This window comes from Apteryx mantelli, chromosome Z (assembly GCF_036417845.1).
Source record: "Apteryx mantelli isolate bAptMan1 chromosome Z, bAptMan1.hap1, whole genome shotgun sequence".
Taxonomy (NCBI): domain Eukaryota; kingdom Metazoa; phylum Chordata; class Aves; order Apterygiformes; family Apterygidae; genus Apteryx; species Apteryx mantelli.
In genome coordinates this window covers 18,045,807-18,067,607 of record NC_090020.1, presented here as the reverse complement: position 1 = coordinate 18,067,607, position 21,801 = coordinate 18,045,807, and the positions used below count along the sequence as shown (strand labels likewise).

The window sequence follows — 21,801 nt, the reverse complement described above, 5'->3', positions numbered from 1 at the left end:
AACAGTAACAAGAAAAAGTTAGTATGCAGAATGAATTTACTTTCATACTGGAACTGGACAAATATAGAGCTTTTTCATCCTAGTCTCAATAACCAAATCACTGGAATTTTGTTCCTGGAAATTCTAACACACAGAAAGAAGTGTGGTCCAGCACGAACATATTTCACATGGTCACCAGTGCTTTTAACATTACTTTGATTAAATTAGCCCCGAGCAAGTGTAGAAGACAGTGTTATAAAATGTTAATTTGTCTACATGAACCATACTCCACCATTTTTGGAGCTCATTCTAACATGGAATTACTTCCAACAACCACAAAGCACTCTACAGCAGGCAGGGCCTCTGTTATTTATTAGAGTAATTCCTTTCTCTTCATTTCTTTTTTCATTTATGGAATACTTCATCTTTTTAAAAGACAGCATAGCATCCCTTTTCCCTCTTGCCCTCTTCCTCATTTCTCAATCACTCCTCCTTTTTCTCTATTCTAAATTGTTTTCTTTTTTTCTCAACTCCTCTCCTTGTTTCTCCTTCCTGCCACATGGCTATGTCAGCCAATATCTTTACTGTAAGAGCAATCCTCTACTTATTTCTTAGTGGCATGTATCACATAGGGTCCACACTTATTCTGCATTACTGGGCAGGAGGGAAGGATGAAGGTGAAAACCCAGCACAATCATGTCTTTAATTTTCTAAGATGCGTATCTCCTTGCAACCGTACGAGAACACATGGCATATATTATGGTGTTCTCTTCAACGTTTGCTCTCCCAGCAGCTCCTGACACAGAAAGTCAAAGGTGCCATCGGATGCATGGGGCTGCAGCTCATGAGCAGGCTACAGAAGGACATTTCTCCCATCTGATCCCATACGCAACAACACACGTCTTGACTACCCGGCATCACTACCCTGGGTAGTACATAGTTTTTCTACAAGCTTGCTAACACACAGCAAGTCCTTCAAAAAAAGGCCATAAATGCAGACTAAGAGAAGCGAGGGGTGGGGGAAGAGGAACATGAGAGGAAAAACAGAGCCAAAGAAAAATGCTGAGAATGAGCATATCAAGAGAAATCAGTTAGCACTCATCTTTCAGGCAGTCCCAGGAGTTCCAGCACAAAAAGCTAGAGAGAATACGTGATTCCCTTTCAAGGGATGACCTATTTTGTTGTGTTACCTGGGAAAAGAGAAGGACTGCAAGGGGCTGTGCTGCGTGTAGTACTCAGTCCGTCACACCTGTGAAGCCTGAGGCTATGCAGGGTCTGGGAGATGCGCGCTGTCTATAAGGTGGCAGAACCAGTCTATCCTGTGCATGCATATGTTGTGAGTAAGCCACAGAAATTAAGTAAATTGTGTCCTGCGAGGCTGCTAAGTTGCAAAGTCTGATTATTTGCAAACCAAACTCCTAACTCTGTGACATTTGAGTATTTGGTGAACGCTTGTTTACAACAACCTGACCTATATCCAGAGCACATGTTCTTTTAGGAAAAAGGCAAATTATTTGCAGGAGAACAGCTGGGGCACTACTACATTTTCCTTCAACTACTGTGAAGTTCATGACACAAACTTAGAAACAAATGAAAAAGGAAACAGACACCTTGTTCAGCTCCCATCATCTCAGGGCTCATCTGCACTGTCATACATGGAGAGTGTCAGAGATTTTACTACTGCTATTGTAACCTTCTAAAAATGTGCTGGGAGCAGCATACTGTCTCCTCTCAGCAACCAGCTTGAGCAACCAAATGCAAAAAATGTTTACATTTTTCTTGGGCCATATGGAGGCACAGCTAAATCCTGAAGCCTCTCTATGCAGTTAGGTGGGGTCAACTCAAGTCAGATCTTGAATTTAAAACTCAGAACTACTAGGGTATCTGAATCTGTCCAGGACATCCAGTGTGAAGTGACTGTAGTTATGTTCTTAACATCTGGGGTTAGATGTTCTTCAGAAACTGATTCAATTTTTGAGACGATGTCATGACATTTCATGTTTTTACTTTCTTTACTTCTCCTCACAAGCAAACAAACACAAGAGTTAAAAATAAATAACTGAAGTCCACACATAGACATGCCTGGTTTTATTTCTGACTGAAAGAGAATATAAGTCAGACAAAATTCCTGTCTAACAGGTAGGATTCTCTAATGTGTATTTGCACTTATGGATGACAACACAAACAAGGGGCCTCATGCTGTTAATTGTGGGGGAGTTCTCACTCCATAAGTGTGCACAGCACTGTGGAAACTGCAAAATATCTTCAACTCCCACTGACTTCATTATAGGAAGGACTCTTAGCAGTGAACTGCAAAGATGAGAAAAGATATCCAGTGTGTATTTCTGGAGGATAATTCATCAGTTTTGTAAAATGATGTGTTCTAAATCACGCCATATCCCTATGTGGGGAAACAAAAAAAAGAAAAGGAACTAATTTTTCTTGGTTTCATGTAATTCCAGAATGTAGAAACTCTCTTTTTGCAGAGCAGAATTAGTGATTCTGGCTGATAACTGACAGAAAATGGAGAAATTCCAGGAATTTTTCTTTGATATGGCACTGAAAGAAGAAAAATATGTGGGCATGTTTCATGGTTCAACGCTGATATTTTTTAATTGTATTGTAGTAATATGGACTAATGTATTAACAGAGTAATTAATCTTTTCATATTGTTGTATGCCATGTTGTGCACATGACAGACCAAACAAATGCAATTACTTCTATCATACTGGTGGGTATTATTTGGATTATTTTTATAGCAGATGATTAATGGGATTGAAAAAGCTGGAAGACAAAGTTCACTGACTTGACTTGAAACAAAGTATAAAACATTCACTATGTCAGACTGCAACAAACACAGGCAGGCAATATTTTTACACTCTATGACATAGTCCGAGTCCTTTAACAATATTGTATAAAATCCATTTTGTTTCTGCTTTGTCTAGAAGTTTTATAATATTTTTGGCTGCCTCTTAACTACAAAGGAGTGTCAACTACACAATGCTAAAATGGAGGGTGTAGAAGAAATTCTTACACTAAGTTTATTAATTCAGCTCTATTTAGATCACTTTTAACCTTTCGTAATTTTATGCATTTTGCTGTTTTAAATGTTTCTTGTAAGTCAGCATTCTTTCTAATAAACATACCTATGCTGATTAAAAAACAAAATTGTTAGAAAACTGCATGCAGCTGCAGAGCTAGGATTTAGACTTGCTAGCATTCAATTGTATGGCAACAGATCTTCATTCTCTGGATGCTGGTGTCTTCCAGGCTATCAGTTTGTTTATAAAGATCTGTAAAGAAAAGTCCTCTGAAAACTGTTGTAGAAGAAGAAAGGCTCAAAGTCAGATTTCAGTCTTCTGGAAAACATTCTGTAGGAATGTATTGGAGGAAGGTGTGTTTATTCCCTAGTCGTGGTGAGACCTTCTGTGTCCTCGCTCTGATAAGCCTGCTGTGGGTGCAGCAGTTGTAAATTCCTTCGCACAAATGATGCCATCATCTGATTGTGCAGCGTGAGGAAAGCTTCAGTGGACAGTGGCTCCCTAAGATGGGCTTTTGGTAACGAAGGAAAGGTGCAGTACTGCCCAGAGAGGAAAAAATAGCTTCTCACAGCAGGCAGGAAGGCCTCTGCCACTGGCAAAGCCACCTAATTCCTGCAGCCTTCTGTGCCGCTGGAGCCTGTAGCAGAGTCACTGCTCCCACAGAGCAGCCTCTCCACAACACAGCCCTGCATGTGAGCCGCGCCACCCTGAGTCAAACCAAGGGTGGTTATTTTAAGAGGATATGTCATTCACCCAGGAAAGGGAAAATAATAGGCAGTCTCCTGTGATTATGAGTAACAAATACTCTGTGGAACCACTGTTCTCCCAAAACTGCAGTTTGCAAACAGCAAAGCAGTATGATAATCTATAAATCTCTCCTGTTAACCCCAATCTCAGCTTTCTTCCATTTATCTGAATATGCTGTAGATGTATTTCAAGTCCATGCATCTACCAAATATTTTCAGAATACAGATGTAATTTCCAGCTGAGGAAGTCATGATAAAAGAATATAGTTGGACAGTCACTGTACACTGAATCTACCAAATATTTTCAGAATACAGATGTAATTTCCAGCTGAGGAAGTCATGATAAAAGAATATAGTTGGACAGTCACTGTACACTGAAGGAAAAAAAAGTTATGATGGCGCTTTATCTATACCTTTCATTACACTCATTTCAGTATGCTGGTGAGAGCTGTCTCACAGAATCTACATATAGAAATAGTCCATCAATATACAGAAAAATTCAGAGTTATTGTGAAGAACCAAATCAATTCATTGGTTAGTCCTTAACTCTGTTAAGATAAGCAAAGTTATACCAAAGATAAAATTTGGCTCCTTCACGTCTTTTCAACAAAATTAGTGACTCATTAGATCTTTGAAGTTAATATTTATAACCTCAAAATAATAAACAACATATTATAAAGATGATGTCATAAAATGAATAATCTAGGTAAAGGACAATTGCTTCCCAGCAGTTATACAACCAACACTCCCTGATGAGTTTGGATGTGTCCTGGTGAAGGCAACTGTCCTGATGGGGAATACTCAGCGAGGCTTCACAAAGAGTGAACTCAAACTGGAACATATGCAAAGAGGGACTAGAGGGGGACGAAGGCAATGAAGAGCCTGCCTTCTGAAAGGAGATTAAGACCTTGGTTAGTCCAACACAGGGAAGGATTCCCTAGAAATACAGAAGATGGCTGAGTACCACAATGAATAACATTATATGACTTGAGAACAAATTGGTGCCTATTAAACCTGAACCACTTAGGCTAGAAATTGTAAGAAAGTTCTCAACCATCAGACGGCTGACTGATGAATATAGCTCCCTAGCAGGGAGTGCAGCATGGAAACCCTCCCTGGTTTTAAAGATGGAACATGATACATTATAGAAACATACACAAAATGGTGTAGCCTGAAGCAGCAATAGACCAGATGTGATAACCCAGCAGGCACCTTTCCATCTCACATTCCTGTGTTTCACCATAAAATTGAAATGTAAGGTGACAATGCTAACTTGCTCTTTTTCCTTTGCAAACTTTCCCCATGGTCCTTTTTATCTGTCACTTCTAAAAACACTATCATTCTCCACCCCACCCATCGGCCATTTGGAAGCCTCTCTTCTCTGCAGTCATCTAGGCACGTACGTGCCTTGTTGCTTCCTCCATATATCCAAGTCCACGCCATCTTAGCTGAGTGCTACATATTTCACTTGGATCCCTTCTGTCACCCACCTGAGATACTGCCATGTCTCTAGTTCTGGTGTTCCTGGCTTCTGGTACACTTGTTAAAAATCGAAACTTTTTTTTATGTGGCCTATCACATTACCCTGCCAACGGCACCCTTCCAATGCCACCCACAAAGTTAAAGCTCCTTGTTCCTTCTTGTAAAGACCCACCAATATTCTGTTATTTTTCCACAACAATTGCCTGCTCTCCCAAAGCCCCCTGAATGCCTTTGGACATCTTGCCTAGCCCAAGAAAGGTTAGCTCAATAGTGCAGTTCTGGAAATGTACATCTTCATTTCAGATCCTGGAAACATACAGGAAACTAAATGGCTGGCAAGGACATGAGAGAGGTGAAAGGGTAGTAACTGGCTATATGTGCATGATTCTGACCCGTCATACCTTTGGTCTTAAACAGAGATGAGAGGAAGGGACAGTAAGCAGCACAGGCTGTTCTAGACATCCCCCTGCTGGAAGAGAAATGATTCTGACCATAATAAATTGAGATAAGCAGCTGGAAAGGTAATTCAGTGGAAACCAAAGACAGACTGATAGTGACTTGCAGGAACACCATTCTTCTGAAACTAATGAAGACATCAAAGTGTTGAGCAACCAGAGAGATGACCTAGAAAATTTGTTCAGATTAAGCAAGGCCAGGGTGTCCATGGTTCCAAAAGCATTCAAGGAACAAGAAATGGCTGTTTTGCAAGATACTGTGAAAACATTTAGGGTTAGATCATTTATAATCTATGGAAACTGTCACCATGTGTCACATGGAATCTTCTGAGGCACATGTAAACATTACAGACAAGCTAGTAAACATGCTCACAAATCTTACAGTGTTCTTGTAAAAGAAATACATACATTTGCCAATAGTACAACTGTCATTTGTGAATAGTGTCAACCTGAGCATTATCTGATTACTGGGATCTGTAGGGGCAAATTGTCTTTATGCTTTTATAAGATGTAAAAACAAAACAAAGAATATTTTATGTTCTTCCCTTAAATAATACTGGGAAATCGGAACTGTTGTTCTGGTGTTTTCATTGGGCTTATTAGTTCCAAGGCACAGGAATATTTCACTGACTTCAGGAGCTTTTCTAGCTTTGGGGCTTTAGAAAGTGTAAACTGGTCTGATGTTCTTTCCTTCCAAAGCTCCCTTTGTTTTTTTTTTAAAAAAAGTAAAAGTTTGCAAAGTATTCTTGATCTCTGGGTTCAGTTTTTAGTCATACTGGTGTGATCTGTACACATGAAGTGAAATCCAAGGTTTATGTTAAAACAGAACACAAATTACATGGAGAATAGGGAAATACTTCAGGTGTCAGAGGAGCGAATAAAAGTTGGTTTTCCTTTGCTGAAAAACAGGCTTAAAGGTATTAGCGTACAGAAGAGGCACTGTGCTTGACTTCAGTTACCTTTCTTTTCATTCGTTAGCCAGTTTTCTGATCTCAGGGCGTTTCTGAGCCTCACCAGGATATGAAACTCGCAAATGAAAATGTTGGCCATCTGCATTGTACTTTTTGTCTATCAAAACAATCAGAGACCCTTTTGCAATTGCTCTGTTTCATAGCTTTCTGAACAGATTCTGACCTGCATCAAACTGTATGGGGTGTGATGGAGAAGAACAGGCAGAGAAGCACCACAATGGCTTGAAAAAGTATAAAAAGTCGCAGGTGTCCTCGGTGATGCTCCAAATTACAGCAGGAAGACATCAGGGTCTTCTGTTATGTTTCCAAGCGATCACAGTCAATTCCAGATGTCTGGTCAGCATTTAGTATAAATTCCAAGTCAATAAAATGTTTACGTTTCAGAACTCAAGAATGGAATCAGATGCTTGCTGTACAACTGTACTTGTCAGAAACCTACAGGGCAATAAGTCACTTGCTTTACTATATTCCCTTTATTCTTTTCCCTGCTAGGAAGAAAACTCCGTTTTTTCGTAGTGTATTTCCCAGGGCAATTAATTGTCTTCACTCTTTGTAACCTTCACATTGCACTATGTAAGCAAAGAGAACTGGCCCAGAAGAAGACAGCCTGAACTAATCTAATAGATTACTTCTTGGTAAAAGTATTAGGAAACGGAAACGAACAACACTGAAGCCTTACTCTGTTTGCACAGTAAGTTTTTTATTTTTAAAACAGGTCTGCCAAAAATCTAAACCCCTTATTGTGAGAAACTGGAAGATCTTCCAGGGCTATATGGTTCGGCAGTTCCAGGCTACCTTTGCGCGTGAACCTTTCCACCCTCAGCAGTACAGTGTGCTCCCTGGCTTGCACGTGGTGGTCTTCCACGTGGCAAGAAGCCATCAGTTGTGGGAGATGTTATTAACTGCTCTGCTGCTGCCTTCTGCCTGTGAAACATCCATTCTTGCAGGGATGCACTGGTGGGCTTCCAGCAACACTACCATGTGTGGATGCTGCTCTGACATGGATGAATTTTACAGGCACTTGTGCTTTTAAAAGCAGCTGTCCAGTCTCCTCATATCTGATTATAGAGGGAGCCTAGCCTTTCTAGCTACAGTTAGCAACCGTTGAATACACCTGACCATTTGCTTCCTTTTAAATCAGAGACATGCGTAGAAAATATATTATTATACAGAGATATTACTACTCAGGATTCTAAGATAATATAAAACAATAATTTTCATGAAAATCAAAAAGAGTGAACTTCTGGCATATGGACTACTGGAATGACACCATAAAGCACAGAAGAGATGGTCCAGTGGCTGTTACACTCACTGGATGCTGAAAAGCTACAGCTCCATGATTCAAAGTTTCTGCAATGCTCCTGCAACAGATAAGAACTATATATAATGTAATCACTGCCTCAAAAAAGTAGGCAGAAAAGGAGCTGTAATGCTAGTGACTATCTTCCAACAAGGGAATGGGACAAGTTGGGTGTCTGATCCTGCAACAGGCTGACAAAACTGCTTGATTTCTGAGGTGCAAAAGCAGGCGCTTGGGCATGCTGGAGAAGCCGGAGAGGCGGGATGCTCACTTACTGCCTTCCTCTCCTCAGGGCGCCAGCAGTTCTGCGCTTCGCCGGCTCCTGCAGCGCTGGACACCTTGGACAGCTCCTGGCTCCCTCCTAAGCTTCTCCCAGCTCCCTTTCCTGCTTCTTCCTGAGCAGTGCTGCAGGTCTCCCTCCACAGGGCAATCCATCACAAGAAAGCCCTGTTTTAAGATCCTAAGTATGTAGTATGGGGGCTGACAGTCATGGTTAACCATGAAGAGGAGAAGGAAGGAGGGAGTTCACGGCAGCATGTAAGAATGCTTTCCCCTGCCTCACGCAGAAATAGCTTTTATATCCCTTCTAGAAACATCATGTACTGAAGAAGGAAAACCTGCTCATCACAGCCTTTCCTGATGGACGGCTATTTCAATTTAAATATTGTATTTCACATCTTTCTCATGAGTATTTGAACAATGGCAGTGTCCTATGCACGTACTGCTGAGATGAAACTGCAGGGTCACAGGGAGGCTCAGAGACACCTGAAGTTCCAAAGTTGTATCAGAAGAGACTGACCTGCACCCCATGAAGGGACAGAAAGCATTGGTGACGTGAAAGTTAATGCAAGCTGAAGCCCTCAGAAGCATGTTCCCCAAGCAGACAACTATTAAAAAAGGATATTTGTCTAACAGGTTTGAAAACTACATGTATTTAAAGGAACTGCAATCTATGTGTGTATAAGCTGAGTATGAAAACAGAATTCGGCTCCAGAATAACATGATGATGCAACTCAATGTCCGATACTATTAGGTACTCAAATCATTTACACTTTTATTTTCCCTACAAGAAAAGGGTCATTGTGCCGAAGAATTCTCCAGGAATATGTGGCATCAGGCTAGGACCCACAGCTTAAGGAAAGAATATGTATTTACCTCTCTTCAGCCTTTTATCTTCATCACTGCTTTGGTGGCTTTGCAGCAATGACTCCTGGGAGACAACAGGAGGATAAAAAAGAGAAGCCGAGAATCTTAAAAAGTGTGAATTAAGCTCTCCCTTTGCAACTGTGCTTTGTACCAGCTGTGCTGGACAGCTGTTTCAGGGTGTGTAAAGTTCAGGGATATTTTGGGTTTCTTCTGACTTCTTTATTCAGGGCAGAAGAGCCACCTGAAGTAAGCTGACTTTTCAGTCGCTTTGGTTAGCTCAGCTGCCTTGCACTCAGTAAGGCCAGCAGAGGAAAGAGATGCAAGACATCCCTTCTTTTGCAGTTCAAGCTACTGACCTGGGGCTGCCTAGTCTCCTCCCTCCTTACTTCTGCCTCCTACAGGTGATCCAGGCAAGTCCAGGGAAGAAGTCATCTGGGTAAGCAGAGGCACTCATTGCTTCCTTGCAGTGCAAGGGAAACACACAGCCAGGCTGTAATCCTGAACTACAGTCCCATCGCTGTTGTGCTCTCAGTGTAACACAGTGGCACGAGGCCACTATTCACGCTAACTTGTGAAGATGCAGTCCACCCCGTCTACATGTTTTTCCAGGCAGTTCATTGATTCTTCCCTGCCCTCCACCTCCCTCTGATCGTTTACAGTCCAAAGGTTCCTGGGAATAAGGGTTAGAGTAAAGCTTTTTAGACAGTTCTGACAATTTACAGAACCAAGTACTATGCCTGGCATTTATTCAAATGCCTTAAGCAATGCACTGAGAACTAAGGAACAAGGAACTTACTTCTGAGGCCCAGGATTCAGGCAAATCTCGCCCTGAAATTAGACCAACAACAAGTCTCAGAATTAACTCTAAATCTGAAGTTCAGTGAATTTCACACTCCGGATCTGAGTTCATAGAGCTCTCTGAATCAGTTTGGCGGTCTGAAGCAGAACCTCTGTTAAAGCAAGAGAAATAACTCTGAGTGTCAAACATTTTTCCAAGTGTCTTTTTTTTTTTTTGAGTAATGCAGATATGGGTGTTTGCAGCAAAAAGATTTGATGTTGCTAAGATATTTTCTGTACCGATTCCAAATCAGATTTTTTCTTCAGACTCTTAAAAGAAACTTCAATGTTTTGGAATATGTGAATGACAGACAAATAACAGAATGATCCCAATATACCAGGAGAAGCAATTTCTTTTGAAGGAGGAAGTGTTCCAGATTTGGAGGGTTTCAGTTTCTGTCTCTTCTCTTTGCAGGCACAGGCGTAACCAGTAACCCCCAAAACTTTTCAGCAGAGTAAGGATATTAGTAAAGATAAGCATACCGTCTCAGAACGCTGAACATGGCTCTGAAAGCGATGCAATTGTAATGCTCTGAGGTGTTTTAGGTCAAAGCTGAATTTACTTTGCATTGTGATCAGGGAAAACGTAGCAGGGGAAATAAATAATCATTTCACCCTTTTGCATTTCTGAACAAAGGTCTAATACCAATAATCATGATTCCATACGACAGGGTCTGGTACTCCAGCGCTCTCCAGCAGAGTTGAACAGCCTTCACAATACATTTCTATAACTTTCTGCATTAATACTCACGCATACCCTTCTGAGAAGTCCTAATGTATTTCTGCCTTCAAAATGGTGACACTCTCCTTTATTCATGAATGTTCTATCCTTCCTCCAAACTAAGTTAATTAATAAACCCAGAAGTAATTTCCCAGGGTATGTTAAGAAAGAATAAATATGTAAGTTTAACTACAAAGGCCTTGTGGACTGCTGGTCTGCTGCAAGCATTCCTCAGGCTATAATAAGGAGATGACATTTGATGATGACATGCACTACAACTAAGCCATTTTTACATGGATTTCATCGTTCTTGTAGAAGTTCTTTCGCCTCCTGGAAATATTGAAAATGTGACAGACACAGAGCTTGTTGCAAAACGGAATTTGGTCCAAAACGCAGGGAATCTTCCTGAAGACTTACTCTGCCATTTTGCAGAGCTTCCCTGAGTGCTAGACTGTTCATGACAGCGTAGCAGGTAGAGAGGCTCAAAGACACAGGAGGTATGTTGGTGCTCGCCCCTCTCTCCAGGACAACGGCAGGTAGGTCCTAGCACACTGGCCAACCCTGCCCCAAGTTCCCACCTTGCCAGGCTCTGTGGGACTCAGAGAAAGCTCATTTCAGAATTACCAGCTTGCAGGATCATGTCACACACTGCAGTTCTGCCTACATGCACCGAAGACCATGAGAAGTGAATAGTTTTGGGCCACTTCTGTCATGGGGAAATAAGTACACCAGCTCATAAAAGTGTACCTGTAGGCAACACTAGAAAAAGTCATTGCACAGATGTATTTATACACGTACTGTGCGGGACGGTCAGATTTTCAGAAGAGGCTGGCATTCAGCACCTCCAGCTGTTATGGGCAGATTTTCAGAGAAAGCCTTTAGCACTCGGGCTCCTGAACTCACAAAAATCTCTCCCCTTATCAAAGAGGTGGGCAAGGAACTGAGCTCCTTCCAACAGTGAATGTCTGGAGGGCAGTGCACGCACATGCACGCACACACCCGTGGACACCTGATCACAGCTGATAAACAGCTATAGGGAGCTCCCAAGAGAAGAATAATTCTCTCCTGACCAGACATGCACAGAAACGGATACAACCCACCCAAAATGCAAAGCAGCAGGTAAGTCGTTGGAAAGAAAAGCATCAAACAGCAGACGCTGTTAACGAAGCAGTTAAGGCGGCACCTCTCTGCAGGAGCGGTAAGGCGAAGGATGCTCTCCTCGCCCGGCGTCAAAATCGCCACCGGCACAAACGCAGGGGGTGCGACTGGGGCCAGCACCGCACCCGAGGAGACGTCGCGCGGCAGCTCCTGCCGGCCCTTCGCCCCCCGTTCGTCACCAGGCGGTGAGGGCAGGAGCGACCCTGCCGCCACGCCGCGACGCCGGAAAACCGCCGCGGCGGCCGGGCGGCACCGCCGAACTGCCCCGGCCGCGGGCCCGGCCCCCCGATCCGCGCCGAGTTCCCATGTCCGCGCCGCCGGCCGCCCGCCCGGCCGGCCGTCAGAGGCGGGTGACCGCAGAGAGGCGCCGGGCGAGGCGGGGGCCCCCCCGCGCCCGCCGCGGCTCCCTGCCAGCCCGCGGGTGCGGGGCGGCGGCGGGCGTCACCCACCAACGCCCGAAGCCCCGTCTCGCGCCGGGCTGCCGCAGACCGGCCTCCCCCGCGCCGGCCGTTAACGCGCCTCAGCGTCTCTCGGCGGGGCTGCGCGGGGGAGGCGCGAAGCCGCGGCGGCGGTGCCCGCGGGGGCAGGGGCTGGGGGCCGCACTCACCCAGCACCATGGAGGTCACCGTGCTGAGCAGCAGGCAGTTGTTCTTCACGATGGCCGGGCAGACCCATCCTTTCCTGCCCACCTTCGCCATGGCGGGCGGCGGCGCCGGCGGCGCCAGGCTCGGCCCGGCCCGGCCCGGCCCAGCTCGATCCGGTTCGGCTCGGCTCGGCTCGGCGCGCCTCCACCCGGCGCGGTTCGGCGCCGGCTGTGCGCGCTGCCCGCTGCGGCGCGCTCACTTAGGGGCGGAGGAGCGGGAGGGGCGAGGCGGGGCGGGCTGCGGCGCGGGCGCCCCTGGCAACGGCGGAGCCCGGCCCGGCCCGGCCCCCGCCGCCCCCCCGTGCCGAGGCCCCGGGCGGTGCGCGGGTGCTGCGGTGGGGGGCAGCCGGTCCCGCGGCGGAGAAGCGGCGAAGGGCCTGCAGGTTTCACCACTGTTCTTTTTTTGGTGTTTTGTTTTCTTCTCCCCCCCTCCAGATAGCGTTAAATGCCGGAAGCGTGAGGAAGCGTTGGCTGCTTTGTGCCGTTCGCTGCCAACGGTTTCCTTTGACGCCCCCCGCCGGGGGCCTGGCGACACTGTATGGCACCGTGGCCCCCTTCCCTGCGGGGCTGTGGTAGAATTTTCGGTACCTGTTTGTAAACGTGCGGGCTCTGTTTTTCAAACTTTCAGGTCATCTGGTAAATGCAAGACAAAAAAAAAATTAAAAATTAAATTGGGGCTGGTGTTGTCGTGCTGGGTGACAGGCGGGCTGGCAAGGGGCAGGCGAGCGTGCAGGGCCGCGCACCGCAGGCTGGGTTTGTCTGATTGAACTGCATCTGGCACCACCGGCCCCCAGTTGTGTGCCCAGGTGGGCTGGGGGATCAGCGGGAGCACAGGGGAAAACCCTCACGCGTTTCCTTCCCATGCGCTCCAGCTGTGCCGGGGCGACTGCGAAACTGGGTCCTCTCCGGCACACCGTGCTGAGACGGAGACCAGCCCTGAGAGCACTGGGGTGAGGAGCCAGAGCCGTTGCTCTTGCCAGCAGTTTGCTGCATAAACGCATTTTTAGAGAGGCTCCTAAATAAAAGCGGCCTTATTTCTCAAATGTGTTGAGCACCTGCTTCTCTCGCCATCAGGCAAATTTAATTTAAGAAATAAAGGGAAGCCTAGTGGTAAAAAGGAAGCCGATGAGTAAGTATCGCTTTAATTTAATTAAATCATAAAAGGTTGTAGACCACTTACAAGGAAAACTGGCATATTACATTGTTAGGAAGCCAAAGAAAGAGCAAAACAAAAATACCTGATGCAAAGAAGCAGCCAGGAAACATCATGGCTCCTTCCAGAGTTTGGCATGGAAATGCAGCGAAGTGAGAGCAGCCTCAGGGGTGGAAAGAGAAAAGGCCCCCGGGGTTTCAGGGTGAGCAGGATGGGGCCTACCCCTGGCAGAGGAGCTCTGGCCCCGGTCCCGCTGCCACGGAGGGTAACACCTTTTTTCCATGTGCACCGGGAATCTCAGACAACACCCTGGCGTGAATAAAACATCCCATTTGTGGGGGGGTTGGTGCCTTTCTGCACAGTAGCAACAGCATCAGTTGTGAGACAGTGAGAGCTCAGGCCTTCCTCCTTTTTTCTTTCTACTTGCTTTCTCATGAATCCCCTCTTAAGATTTACTCTGCTTTGCTTTTAGACTGTCGTGGTGACCTGGAGGACAGCTGCAATCCAATGGCTCTGAAAAACAAGATAAATTTACTTAGCGTTTACTTTTTCCTCACAAAGTTTTTATGGTCTGCGTATTTCTCTACATGCTTTAAGTGTCCCGTCCTTTTCACATTGAGGATTTAATGGTAGGTTTTTTGTAAGAGCTAGAATTAACTACAGTACTTTAAGCACGAAAAGCCTCCCAGCTACATGTACATGGGAGTGTGCTTGTGGCTGGTATTTGCCTTTTTGGGGTAGCAATATCTTAGAGTTGTGCAACCTGAGGAAAAAAGTGAAGTTATGTTCCCTACCTTATTCCCAAATTTTGGGATAGTAGAACAACACATATTGAATTGTGTTGAAGACACGTGTATGTACTTTTTGTTCCCCATCAGAGTACACTGTTTTCTATTCTTTTGTTAGTGTTTTATCTCTAAAATCATTCAAAAAAACCCACCAAAATTCTGACCTCTTTTCTTAATAATGTATCTTTCTTTTTTCACTTAATTGACTGTAATTCCAGGGACACGAACCTGAAAAAGTGAAGTTGATAACTTACGACATCCCTAGAAAATTAGAGAAACATTTAAAAAAAAGACTTAGGCAGGTAAAATAGAGCTCTTTTAAGCATTCTGATGAGCAAGCTCTTTTTAATCTGATCTCCCTATTATAGACATTGGCTTTGCTCCTGGAAGTAAATTCAAGCTGGCAGTTTCTGTATGGGGAGCTAAAAAAAAAAAAAAGTAATAAAAGTGTCCCAATAAAATGGAAAAGAATTAAAGATACCCCAACCCCATGGATCACTCTTGAGATGTTGAAGGTATTTTAAAAATGAACACAGCTATGGAAAAACACCAAAAGAACTAATGCTTTGGGAGGCTAGCAGCTGATACAGGTGCCAAACACACTTGCTGAGCAAACAAAAGTCTGAATTTTATTTAAACAGCATGTTTTTTTAGTGTTGTGTGATCTCAAGACATCCTGGAATCATGATGAAATGAATAGGATGCATCTGTGAAGAAATGGCAGTACACTTCATGTGTGCAGATGATAGGGACATATTCTCTAGCCATATTGCTCACTGTTACAAAGTTCTTAGATGTATCATGGGCAAGACTGTATAAATGACAAAATGTTTTTTTGTGATGGGTTCTGAAAATTACTTGTAATGCATATGAAAGGTGCAGAGGAATCACTCCTGAAATTCACATTTGCCTGTGACAAAGTGACATGCATTCATTTTTTAGCTCTGTCACATACACTCTGTATGATTCTTCCCTTGAAGGCTAAACTAATCTGGGTTACCTTGCTGTAGGCCTAGGATCACATGTAACTTTTACACTAATAGGTTATTACTGCATGGAGGCTTAAAGTGTATTTAGCCCTTTGTCTCAACATTCGTTCCCAATCTGTACAACTGTCTTGCCAACACTTTAAGGTCATTAGTTCAGAGCAGTCAGATACAGCCCAGTGGAAGCTTGCCTCCTCCTACTCCTTAAAAATGTTTTCAGAGATTGCAGTTAAGAGAGAAGAAGCCGCTGAGCCTCAGTCCCTCAACTTTTGCTGCCAGATCAGCCAGTTATTATCACCTGCATATGCTTTGGTAACAGCCGACTCAATCCATCAAAAGCTAGTGAAGTTCCTCTCCCTGCTAATTTCTGATGACTATAGGTATGCAAATTTGTCCCAGGGAAATGCTGAATTTAAGGAGAATTTTTTCATCGTGGGTACTGAATTTCTTGAAATGCATTGATATAACAAAAGGATTTGGCAAAGTTCTCAAAAACCAGGTTCTAATATTCTACCTAGAATGCAGGCAGAATAACTGAATCTGCTTTCTTTTATTTGTTTGAGTTTGAGTTTAACTGTTACCATTAAGCCAGGTAGCATACGGGAAATTTGAAGACATAGAGTAATTGTCTGCTGTTAAATAGATTTCATCTCCAGGAGAAAATAATCCAATAAAAATGATGGTGTTTGTAAGTAGTGCAAACATTTCTAGGTGTCATCTTTTGGCACTGGACCAGCTTGCTGCGCTGGCTACTTTTATCATTAAAGTAACTGAAATTCTTTTGGTTTTGGAATATGATAAGCTGAACAGTGTAATCTTTATGGAGTTAACTAAACATGAGCCATTAAGCACAATGTTTTTATCTCCAAGTTACAGAACTAGGCTATTAACAAAGTTGCCTTGCTTTCGTTCCACTCATGAGCTTTTTTAGCCATACATAAAGGCTGAAATTAGGGATGGAAATGAAAAGTTTGATTCTGGATGCAGTTCAGGAAAGGGCCAAATGAGGCTTAAGGAAATGCATGAAGCTCTCTTACATGTGTAAAAATACTCTCCTGTAACTTGGCACACAAAACTGCAAGATCTTTCCTTATGGCCTGGGACCTGCGTCTCCTGATGTCCGGCCTCAAGGTTTAACTGCCCTATAAGCCCTGTGATTCAGCTGGCTGAATTTATTGTAAAATAAACAAGCAAACAAACAAACAAGACATTTTTGGAGGATGTTTGACTGTCCTCAGGGCAGAGCTGATGGGGTATTGCTGCTTTTTTGTTGTTGTTGGGAATACAGGTTTCATGGCAGTAACAGCTCTGCCCAGGGTTCCTGTTTTAGCCAATACAAGCCAGGCTGCAGTACCAGGTTCCCTCTTAGTATATTTAACCAATCCACTCTTTGAATTTTAAAGGCAAATCCAGGTTTATTGCGGAAGCTGCTTCTGAATACACAGAGAGATCCTTATTATATACTATCATAACTATTCCATATAAATATATATATATATATGTACACACACACTAGTATATAATATACTATTGCTGTTTGCATAGGCTTTTCTACTGTGTTACCAAAGACACTCTCAACTTTATCAATTTGGTCATTCCTCTCTGTATTTTCCACAGCTGAGTTCTTTCAGAATTGTTGAGTTAATGGTCAAAAGATGTTCAATGTAGGTAGAATGGTCTAGATTTGGCCTAAAATCAACAAGGATAAGAGGGTTTGCTTTGCTTTTTTAATAAAAACCTGTGCCAAATTCGTGGCATGTTAATAAAAAGTTTAAAAAAACTAAGCTAAAACTAAATCTAAAACCCTTCTTGTTTGATTTTGTTGGAGCCAGTGGGATCATAGCAGGAAAGAATTTGACTCTACTGAAGATGTTTTTTTTAATTGCCCATATGTAGCCATTGAATGCTGAATATGTTTTCTTTTCAAGAACCCAATTTACTTGAATCTCAATTGAACATTACTGCTTTATCAGCCACTTTTCACTGTGAGCTTTCACTCACCTCTGTCCAACTGACAGACAAGAATGATGATGAATGCACGCTAAAATCCCTTGATGATGGTGAACCTGTTACACCTTAAAACACCTGTTACATGTTTTCTAGATCACTTCTAATTTTTACTAGTTGTGTTCCTGTTCTCACAAAGGTTAGTGTGAATAGTGTCACAGATTTTGATGAAAGCTGGAGCAGACCCTGCCCTGTGTAAAAATGAAAAGAATTCCCATCAGTGGGAAAGGTTTTGAATTTTTTCTTTCGTGTTTTAGGTAGTGTAAACACTTCATATGTGCTTGCATGTTTGACTGGCTGCAGACCTTTCACACTGTAAAAAGTAGGCAGGCAGAGTGGGCAAGTGGCATAAAAATCTGTTTCACAAATTCAGATTTAAGTGATGGCTATGTACTATTTACAAAGGGTTGAAGGAAAGTTGTACTTAGCAAGTCATCAGGTGAAGATATGTTTTATGAAGTCCAGCAGTTCTCACTTGACTTGAAAATATTGTCAAAGAGCTGTGAAGTGATCATAAGCCAGCAGCTGTGTAAATCCAGGTACATGTTGTGGTAATAGTGGTTCTAAACAGTGTGGTTCTAAAAGTCTTCCCTTTTCTCGGTTATTCCATCAATAAAGTGCCCATGAGAAGAGCTAGACTGACACGACTGCAGTTTCCGTTCCTAGTTACTTAGAAAGTCAAGGGTGGGTGTCAACCATATGTTTCCCACAGCACCCTACTTTAGCCTAACATGAGAAGGAATTCTGGCAGCAGTAAAAAAGCAATTAATTTTGCATGTTGATTATACATTTTTATGTTTCTCCAAAGCATTCAAAAAACCCTGGCCTTGATTTTAAGAAAGTCAGCACTAGTAGGGATGAGGTTTGTGTGTGATGGAGATATCTTCATGGGCAAACTTTTATTCAATAACCAGTTTTTAAATGTTCACAGAAATTCGTAAAGTGCTGTCCTCGGCTGCTGGATAGGTCCATATGTGAGTAAGATAGGACCAGGTAGGCACAGAGATAAATGCGTCTGCAGTCTGGAGTGGAGGCTGACCATTTGATTTCTGCCATAATTTCCCATCTGCTGACTCAGAAATGAAGGCTACTCAGGGCAAGTGACTAAGAGGATTTGAACTGAGTCCAGTGGTGGTTTTCAGGACGTTTGGGCAATAGTCCACACATTATTGTTTGGTGACATGACTTGCCACAGGCTGTCCAAAAGTGAAAAAAGTATATAATATTGCTCTTTGGCACAGCATTACCTATGAGGCAGCTCAAGCTCAGAGCAAGAGTTGCTTTACAGCAGTGCTGGCGCCTGACCTCCAGGACCATGTGAGAAGGTTGGACCCTCGTTGTACTGGCACTCAGTTCTTATCATCTGGAAGAGCTGAGAAATATAAGTCTGTTAAGCAAATATCATTTTGCTAGTGGAATAATAAATTGTTCCCCAGACAAAGATGATGATATTACCTAGCCATGTTGGAGTAATGTTGTTTTATTTCCATAGTGCGCAACGTGCATATGCATTAATATATGGTGACAGTGAACAAAGGGCAAAGTACAGGATAATATGCTGGTGCTGCTCCAGCAGCTCTGCAGACTGACTCATTATGTGATATATCATACATGTAGCTACTTTAATACATATGTAATTATAAAATTATTCATTCTTGCAGACAGCTGCTCTTTACCGCTCTTCACAAATGGCATAGAAGGAATTGAAGGGCTCTATTCACCCACACGCCATTTGAAGACTTATTTAATGAAGACATAATGAAGCAGAATGCCTTTTTGGTGGAAGATAATGATAACAAATGACAAAATGATTTTAAAGCTCAAGTCTCTTGGTAATACATTGAAATGGATGAGTGGGTGAACACTAATCTGGAGAATGTTATGTGAGTTTGAGGAAACGGGTTAACTTACGCACCCAAAGATCCAGAAGGTGATTTGGAGGAAGGTGTTCAGAACTGCTGTTGTGCAGCACTCCAGGATGAGTTACAGACACATGATCTCTCCTTTTGTTTACTTGGAGCAGTTGAAAATGCTTGGTGCCCTTGACATCCCTTCTAGCCACAGCTAAGCAATCACTGCATTGCCAGTTTGTTACCAGGAGCTTTATTGCAAGACTCTGAAGATCTGCTGGCTGTGTCTAAGCCTCAGCTTTTTTAGTTGCCTGAACACATTAGAATATTAGCTTCCAGTTGTAAAGTAAGTTTCTAGCCCAAAAGTGTGTGAAGAAAAAGTTTTAAAATGTAATGCTAATGCACCCTAAAAGCTCAGAAGGCAAGTAGAACTCACCTTTTATAATTGTTTAAAATCTCTTGGTGTTTACAGCAGCCTCATCATTTCCTAGGCATTGACTCACGATTTTTAACACTTTTGGTTGGCAGTCCTGTTGTGTACACATCTGGGGAATTATAGTCATTGCTGACAGTCTTATTTTGTAGACTGTAAAGTCTTTGGAACAGTGACATCACTTTGTACTGTATTTAAGTACTGGTTATTCTAACAGAGTCCTGCTCCACAACTGTGTCTGGGGGCACTTTCAGCACCTACATAATAAAAATAACATCAATCTCTAAGCAATAATAATGAGAAGGCAATTTGCAGTGGCTTCTGTGCCTCAACTACCCTACCCATTCAAAGTTACCAGCATAAGAAATTGAAGGGAGGATAAGAAACCCTGAAATGATTTGGCAGGGCTTATTTGTTGCTAATGGTTCTCAGGGGCAGCAGATGTGAAGACAAAACTTTCATTTTTTTCTGTGACTAAGGCTGGCTGATGGAGGTGATAACATGATTTTCTGTCAGGGAGTTTGGGCTGCTGTGCTGGAGGAAAATATTCAGCTTGCATTGCTGTTGGGACAAACAAACACTAATAGCAGAAGTAAGAAATCAGAACATAAAGGTGGATTTTGAGAAAATGTGGGGAGCAGCAGAAGAAAAATGATACTGAACTCATCTGGGATACTCAGGATTCTAGACTGTACTGCAAAATCATGTTGCGGTTCAGTGCACAGATTTATTTCTGTTGTCTGGGACAATACCCACTTGAAATGGCCCAATTGCAACTGATAGAAAATTAGGAGATTTGGGAATAGTCATGTAATTAGGCTCTGACAATTAGCTTCTGCAGCATATTCAGTACTGTGCTTGATGCCAGAGATGTGATGGATTTTTGAAACTTATGATAAGCATAGGCAGAATATAAAATGCTATGTAGGAATTGTACCTTTGAGTCATACTTGTTTACCTTTTTCAAAAAGACTGGGAAATATGGTATGCCTAGAAAAATTAGTAAGAATGCAAGTTTAAAGTGTTCCTTGGCAGTTCAAGTCAGAGAGGAAATAACAACAGCCTGCCTACATAATAAAGCTGTAAGAGTGCAAAAGGAAGAGACTGGTTTTCTCTTCTTTTGCTACTGGAAAAAGTACAGTCAGGGATCTGAAGCAGATTTCTTTTGCTTTGACGTCTCCTGATGAAAAATATTCTTGTGACCAGGTATTTTCTTATGATTGCTATTCAGCCAGTATTACACTTGCACTGGGGCTCCACAACAAAGCTGTGGCTCTGGAAGCGATGGGGAACCACATGTGGCAGAAACAAGGGAGGCTGACAAAAAACAGAAGCAGATCAACTTCTCTGTCTTAGAGAAAAACTTCTGCCCTCCTCTGATGACTTTTGAGGCATAAGAGAGTCTTTTCCATTCACCCTCCCAAATCTATGAAGGATTTCTGATGGAAGACAAATTTGACCCATACTGCTTTTTGTTGCCACACAGTAGCTGCAGAAAAAGTCTGCTAGGAGCAAGGAAAAGAAATAAATGCAGTGCAGCACAGAGCAGTCAGGTGAATCCTCGGTCAATGTGGCAAGTAAATCTTACACACAGCTGTTAGCATACAGGAGACTATATTTTAGTGCAAATTATGCAAGGAGTTTGCACAGTGATATGGTCATTGTTTCAATATATCATATAGAAGTTGTTGTTTTTATTATTTCACAGGACACGTGGGACTTACTGTCAGTGTCTTCTTTTCTGCCTTGTGACTATTGCAGTCCTGTCTGTGCCTTCTAGTGCTTCTGTTCTTAGACCTGTAAAATGAGGGTGGTGGTGCTCACTCCTCACTGGTGGTCCCTCAAACATCAGTAAGGGAGCAGCGCTGTACAGGAGGTAAGGATTTCTAGTTTATTAGTTATGTATTTATGGCCAAAGGAGAAGTCTTCAGGCTTTGCCTCGGCCTTAGTCCACCTGGTAATTAACTTCTGGGAAATGCTTTAGCTAGAGATCATTAAAATATGAGATATGAAGCAGAAAGAAAAAAAGAACGTAAGAAACGACCTTTTCATATGCTGAGGGGTTAAAATATGAGTTTTATAACACCATGTTGTCATGGAAACAC

At 42.9% G+C, this 21,801-nt stretch overlaps 1 protein-coding gene across 3 annotated transcripts in view; it reads right to left on the bottom strand.

Moving 5' to 3' along the window:
- Window positions 1-12,635, bottom strand: part of SLC1A1 (solute carrier family 1 member 1) — a 57,476-nt gene extending 44,841 nt beyond the window's left edge. For all 3 annotated transcript variants that reach the window (XM_067315278.1, XM_067315281.1, XM_067315279.1), the window contains exon 1: window positions 12,444-12,635. In XM_067315278.1, coding sequence (XP_067171379.1) covers window positions 12,444-12,534 — 91 coding nt within the window. In that variant the 5' untranslated portion in view covers window positions 12,535-12,635. The remainder of the gene's footprint in view (window positions 1-12,443) is intronic.
- Window positions 12,636-21,801: the final 9,166 nt, after the last annotated feature.